At 41.7% G+C, this 7,507-nt stretch overlaps 2 protein-coding genes across 2 annotated transcripts in view; both read right to left on the reverse strand.

The window, feature by feature from the left end:
* Nucleotides 1–479: 479 nt before the first annotated feature.
* LOC134079797 (insulin-like) lies at nucleotides 480–1,526 on the reverse strand. Its single transcript, XM_062535877.1, has 2 exons — nucleotides 1,349–1,526; nucleotides 480–634 (listed from the first exon to the last, which is right to left on the reverse strand). The coding sequence occupies exons 1-2, from the start codon at nucleotides 1,524–1,526 to the stop codon at nucleotides 480–482; spliced, it is 333 nt and encodes a 110-aa protein (XP_062391861.1).
* Nucleotides 1,527–7,413: 5,887 nt separating this feature from the next.
* mtus2a (microtubule associated tumor suppressor candidate 2a) overlaps nucleotides 7,414–7,507 on the reverse strand; it is a 26,810-nt gene continuing 26,716 nt past the window's right edge. The window contains exon 14 of the mRNA XM_062535885.1: nucleotides 7,414–7,507. This exon is cut by the window's right edge and continues 710 nt beyond it. The gene's annotated coding sequence lies outside the window, so the exon portion shown is untranslated.

The following is a 7,507-nucleotide window of genomic DNA, read 5'->3' on the forward strand; positions in this document are numbered from 1 at the left end:
ACCCTCTCTATCCCTTACTCCTGGAACTCTTTGTAAACATAAAGGCTTATATATTCTTGCTCAGTGATTGTTAGTGCAACACAATACGAGGTACACCCGTGATGTGACATGATGTTTGACTTGGTGGTGTGGGTCAAGGTTCATTGGTTTGGTCATATGTCTGTGTCGTTGTTTGTGTTTACATTTGTGCTTACATTTACATTTTGCACTGATTTGGGATTGTAAATCAGGGTTTATTTACCCTGACTGGATCTTCCTCTATCCTCATAACACTCTTTATCCATACACACATACACACATACATGCACAAACCTTGTTCTCTATTGACACAACTGAAATGATCCATAACAAAAAGCTTTATTAAATGTCAGGCATAGTTTTCTTAACGACTCAAGCTCTCATTGAAAAGACCATTTGCAGTGAAAAGGCCATTCGCCTTCTTTTCCTTTCATCGCGTGCTTCTTGTTACTCAGGGTGATTCAGTTGTGGAACGAGCTACAGTACTTTTGAAGCTCGAAGATGCTGCAGGGCTTGTGGCAGCACTGCTGCACAATTCCATCTCCCATAACCCCCCTCCTCGAGACGATGGTCTCTCCCACCTCGTTCTCCTGGCCAGATTTTGGAGGCAGGAACCCTAACGGGACAAAATAAGGCCTTTTCATTTTCAAATGTCTGACAGTCAATGGACCATGTTAATATTGGAAATGATATTGACAAGAATAGAAAACAACACCGACACACAGAGACAATGAATTTGCCAAGACTATGACACACACACACACACACACACACACACACACACACACACACACACACACACACACACACACACACACAGTACTACACACACTATTATTATACTATTCACTGATAAAATGGAAACTGCTAGATGTGCCACTATAGGTGCTAAGTAGAATGCGTTATTCAGTCGTCACTATTGCCATGCTGGAGATCTGGCTCTCATGAGCCTCAACACATGCTCAGGGTGTTTAGAATCCCACTCTCCTAATTATTCATTTTTCTGTGGAAGTGTTCTCTGTATCTCTCTCTCTCTCTCCCCCATCCTTCTCTCTCTCTTTCTACATCACTCACACTCTCTCTCTGTCTCAATCTTCAACTCTTTCTCTCCGACCAGTCTCTCTGTCCTTGTCTCTCTCTCTCTCTCTCTCTCATCTCTCTCTCTATCTCTCTCTCTACTTTTCTCTCTGTCTCTTTCTATCTGTCTCTTTCTATACTTTTCTCTCTGTCTCTTTCTCTTTCCATCTTCATCTGTTTCTTTTGTCTTGTCCCTGATGTTTGATTCTCTTTCCCTCCCTCTCTCTCTCTTTCAGTCTCTGGTTTGTCTTACCCTGTAGGGGGTCCACAGCTCTCTTAGGATTGAAGACGAAGCCCTCATCTGCGCACACCAGGTAGAGTGCGTCCACCAGGTGCGACCCGCACAGGTGTTGGGCGGTGACGGCATCGGTGCTTGTGGTCGACAGAGCCACCACCACAAGCAGAGCAGCTGTTTGGAGCCAGAGAGCCATAGCAACGGTGGGCTGTCACACACAACACAAGCACACCCATCAAATGCATTAATGACAACAGTTAAAGTTCAAACACAAAACATACATCTACACTACATTTCATGATGAATAATCTGACCAACTCCAACACCACACACACAGAAAAGGGTGTATAATCCCTAAAGGTTAGTTAAAGGTAACTAAAGGTTAAGTTTCCATTTTTGGTATGGGTGCAGAGCTGCATTATTGCACTAAATAACCATATTTTCAAAGCATGGAACTGAGCGCAGACCAGCGTGAATAGCTCATTGAAAGGGAATTGAGAGCCTTCTGGGCCCAAATGCTTCATGGCATGTTTCTCACCTCGACATGTGCCCCTGACAGCTCTACAAACCTCACCCTCCAGTATTTCCGTTCTGTTTGAGATGATTTCACTGCATTATTCAATTCTGTGCCTGACAGCTGGCAAGATGAAGTGCTTACATTTTTACGGAAGCTCTCCCCTCAGCTCAGCCATGGGCTGAATGTTACATAATATATCCAAGAGTAGACCACCAATTAAAGTAACACACTCTTACAAAAAAAGGTACTATATAGAACCAAAAATGGTTCCATTGCATGCTTCATATATGGCACCCCTGTATGGTTCCTTAAACCATTTTGAGTTCATCAAAGGAACTGCACAATGCACAATTCCCCTTTTCGTAAATCTCCCGTGTACTGAGTACTTGTTTTGGTGCTAAAGGGGTATTCGTCTAAATTGGTCTAAAACTGACACCAGTGCAGTGCCAGGCGGTCCGGGCATACATTGGCATGTCAGAAACATCAGAACTCATTAGAAAAAATTTGAAGAAATAATTCTAAGGTAAAAGAACCACATTATGTTGCTTTAAGTGTCTGTAATGAACACTGTTGGTAGAGAACAGATAGTTTCCAATGCTTCATTCTAACCTCTTGTGCTGTAAAAGAGAATAAGTGATGGAACCTCACCTGCGAGGGAGTTGGAGATGGAGGTGTCCTTCTGGGTGAAGATGGAGATGCAGATGGCGATGGAGAAGGCTGAGGATGGACACCAGGAGCCCTGGCCTTATATATACATCCAGCGGTCAGCCTTTTCCCCCCCGGTCAGCGGAAAAGAGGAGCAGAATGAGCAAACAGCCATCAGATTAGATAAGTGCCCCGTGGGACGCAAATCGCGCGGCCCATTTGGCCCGTTTGTGTCATTAGGGCGTCGCGGCGCATTAGTCATGTCAAAGGTGAAGCACCTGAGTGCGCGTCGAGGGCGACACCTGAATGGGCGCTGGATTGCGTCGCCATGGCTAACACTCAGCTCTAGAGTGGCGTGGATGGCGCAGCGTGGCGCTGGGCGTGAGGTTTCATGTGCTGTTGGGTAGCAGTCCATGTGTTGGCCCACTGGACAGGAGATGGGCACTGGTCAGCGGGTGACCGTGACATACGCGTTCTGTTTTGGTGTTTTGGTCATCTTTTCTCTTTCCACCTACAGTGGCCTATGTGGTATATATACACACTGGCAAACACGGTTGCACTGACACACACACACACACACACACACACACTCACATACACACATTGGCACACAAGGGGAACCTCACTAACCACTACCAACCACACAGGCACACACACACAAGCACATACTACACGCACACAGTCATACTGACACAAACACACACATACACACGCATGTTCAAGTACTGCACATCAGGCAATTCGGACTGTGTATATTGTTCAGTTGCATTGTTAAACAGTCATTCAGTAACTAAGGGGAGAACATGTTAGGCTATGTATTTACAAAGAGTAACAGGAGTAAGGCATAGAGAGGACTTGAGGAACATGATTCACAGTTTACAAGGAGTTGCAGGTGTAGGGAATGAAGAGGACTTAAAGGGACACTTCACTGATCAGCATTAAGCTTTGTATCTTTAGAAAACCAGTCATGTTTTTGAATGGTCGTGCACCATTCCCTCAGTTTGCCTTGAGATGGGAGAAATGCGGACTTCAATGTTGGACTTCCTGCTTTCAATGATGTAAAAATCATCATTTTACATCATTGAAAGCAGGAATTCCTATTCATGGGTTTCATTGAAATCCGTATTTCTCCCATCTAAAGGCAAACTGAGGGAATGATGCATGACCATTCAAAAACTTGACTGGTTTTCTAAAGATACAAAGCTTAATGGTGATCGGTGAAGTGTCCCTTTAATTCCAGTAGTAGCAGCAGGTGGCAACACCATGTGGTGATGATACATCTAGTTCATTAAAGACTCAACACCCCTGTACTGTTACAACAAGTTTTATTACCTACTCCTCTTACCAAAAGTGCATACAAAGGTGTAAAGTTATAAATACAGGTTTCCATTCTTCAGTTTAATCTCTAGTCTACCGTTACTATGTGGACATCACAAGAGATGAAAATGCGTAGGAGAGAAGAAAGAGGTAGACAAGCATGCATTTGCTCATGACGTTTTAAGACATATGGATTACATATGATATGTACTTAGCTAAAAAAAAGTACATACTGTCTAGATGAAGATATTTCACATACTGTACATAAAAATGCATTCGGCAACACCCCCACCCCCCCTTCACCCCTTTCCCTTCTAGTACTATTCACTGTGTAACTAGTCTGCCCTGTATACTATATATGGCAAGAATAAACAGAGCTAACATTCAGTAGTTCATAGAAATGTCCACAGGACAAACAACTCAGTGCAGTCTCAGAACCTGATCAGAAACGGTCAGTTTACACATCCAGAAATGGACAGTGTCAGATTTGCTTGGGAAGGTAGTACAAGGTAGTAGGTAATAGATAATATAAATATATATTGTGGGTTGGTATGATTTAACATTGTATTGTTTAGACCAATGAATGGTAAATGAAGAGGAAAGCAGTTCCTCTTTTGGGGGAAGTGTGTTAACCTGGGATTTTGTTTTTTTATTGGTGATGATGGTTGACAGGTGTTTTCAAATGTCTTCATCCATTGCTGAGGCTTTGAATGTCATATTTAGAGTTCCATGAACCTATGATAACCAGAGAACTGTGATATTAACAGTGACATACATAACGTATTAGCATGGCAGTGGTTTGGGTTCTACCGAGCCCCAATGGCATTGCAGGATGCATGTATTTAAATTCAGCATTATTCAACATGGCATTTGCCATTTTGAATGCAATATGACACATTTGACTGCATTAAAGAGTATGGATTTCAGGATGTCAAGTGTAACCATTTTTCAACATTTCAATGATGACTTTCCAGACACAAACATCTGTGTTGTTTTGAGTTTCTATCTAGTAATGAATTACTAGAAATCTTTACATCTATCTATCTGAGATAGACTCATGAACAATGAATAGTCTAAAACCACACTGAAGCACGATGCACGGTTACACTAGGCCAACTTCATTGCTACACATCACAATCGTTAATAATCACCATTAGAATCAGGACTCCCATCAGAATATTAACTCCTTATGGCTGTTATCTTCAGTCACAATCATTGCTGTCGCTATTGTCGTCACCATCATCATCATCATCATCATCATCATCATCATCATCATTAGCGTCCAAACGGGTCGGAGTCAGTTCTTCGGGGGCTGCACATGTAATAGCCCAGGCATCACAGTGAGAACTGAGTGTCATTCAGAGTGTCTAGTTGGTAGTTTACCCTTCTCAGGCTAACGTGTTTCGAAAAAAAACAACAACATCAAAAAAAACATTTCACTCAAAAGAGTAAGAAGAAACATTGAATAAAAAATGTGACCCAAAAACACATTCTAATTTAGAAATCATTCTTTACAAACCATTGGTTAGACTATTGTACAGAGTTAAGAAGTCCTCTACAGTATGCTTACAAACAGTGAATGACCTGTATTACATTCTTCCTTCACAGTTTACGATCAAATGTCTACAAACTCCTGGTAGCATATACAATAAATGACTACCTCAGGTCAACTTCTCATTACAGTGCAGCAAATACCCTTTTATTCCATACAGATATGTACAACAGGAAACAGTAACCTTTTACACCACACAGCCCTCCCTACACAGTATAGTAAAGTACAACTGGAGTCTACGGTGTTACAAAGACTTCAAGAACATGGTACTTGTGTTAAAACTAGAGGTAAAGTTTGAGTTTGGATAAACTGGGTTCCAGTTGTGTCTAAGAACCACATCATTATTTCAGCCTGAAAATTAGTGTGACACTGTGCTTTGTGCTACCGTATGCTCTGGACAGTGTAAAAAGTGCTGTGTCATTTTAAAGTGTTACAGAGAATACAACTGGAGTTGTTAATATACTCCTGAATGCCACTTTCCATGGCATTTAGCTGCTCAGCTGAGTGATTGGATTCCCCTTATTGAGGACTGAGAAGTTGGTGTTGTCCCCATTCTTTAGTTGTACCCTATAGCCTAAAAATATTTCAATTGAATTGAGAAATCGTAGCATCACATTCATGAGGTGGTGTTGTCACTAACAACACTCTTCAGACACTATGAGATAATATGATTACACCAATTCAGTTATCAGAATGGAGTTGTCTTGGAAAATATGTATAGCCAGTCATAAAATGAAATTGTTACAATGATCCCATGATCGATTTTAGGACACACAAAAAAATAGGAGAATACATAAACCTATGAGCTACCACAGTCAAATCAGTCCAAAAGCTACAGCTACAGACAAATCTATCCTGTACTGAAAACCAACATGGCTGACTTGCCTGCCATGTGTCTACTGGCTACATCTACACAAGAAGAAATCTCCCTGAAAGTTGTAGTACATTAACATCTACTCTCTCTCTACTCAGGATTTCATTCCTTTATTTCCAGAAATATACATTCTCTACAAAATCACCCGCCTGGGTTTCACGGTAACAAGTGTCGGCGGTGCAGAAATATATAGCTCAATAGCTTATATACTGTAGGCTCAGCCACGGGCTGGTACATTCCTTTTGGCTATAGGGCAGAAGAGAAGCAGTGGCCTCCATTCATTGGTCGTCATATGGGAACTGGAGTTGGACCTGCATTACTGTAGTTTCCTATTCTTCAAAAGGAATCACCATGGCCAGAGGAAGTGTTTTCGCTGGTGAGGAACCAACACTCCTTCAAGTAAATGGCTGTTAAATATAGGCTAGCAGGAGCTGAAAGGACGCGTGTACTGTAGGCCTTAGGCTTCAGAGCATCACTGAAGAACTTTGAAGAGGGTTTTTTTTTGTCTTGACTACATCTATTCCTCGACTGCTACTTTCAAAATACATCTAACAGTAGCTAACTTATAGAGCCCTGTTTCGTCATCCCTGTTATTGTGTTGACTTTGAACTGTGCACCAACGACGGTTAGAGGTCATTTAAAAGTGGACCAAACCTTGTTCAGGGAAAGTGTTTTCTATATGCATTTCTGTGAGGTGACTGCATACAGAAAACGAGAGATCTGACTGACCGTTGATCTATGAGAACAATCTAACAAAGAGCACTCTATTAGGTCATACAAGACTGGAAGACTTTCAAATGCACATGCATGAAGAGTAGGAAAAACGTTAAATACATTTAGATACAAAGGCTAACATAAAGAATTGTTGAGATTATTACAATTTCTATTTAAAAGTTCAGGTATTACATCCTCGGTCCTTGGTTCCTGGTGTGTATTTGTGTAAACTTACAAAATTCAGAGAGGATGATGTCTCGTGCCAGACGACCTGAGAGGAGGCAGACCAGAGAGGAGGTCTTCACTGCAACTCACAGAGGACCAAAGCAGAGGAGGAAGTAACTATAGAGTTTAAACCGTCTGTTTAAAATGCCCACTGAGAAGTACTATAATCACCCAACGAAGGGAATAGAATATCCTCCAACTAAATTTCTCTCTTGCTCGCATTTTCTTATACTCTTTCTCTCTCTCTCTCTCTCTCTCTCTCTCTCTCTCTCTCTCTCTCTCTCATACTTCTCTCGTTCTCATTTCCCAGTCTCCCAGTTTACTGCACAATTA

This window comes from Sardina pilchardus, chromosome 5, assembly GCF_963854185.1.
Source record: "Sardina pilchardus chromosome 5, fSarPil1.1, whole genome shotgun sequence".
In the NCBI taxonomy this organism is placed as follows: Eukaryota; Metazoa; Chordata; class Actinopteri; order Clupeiformes; family Clupeidae; genus Sardina; species Sardina pilchardus.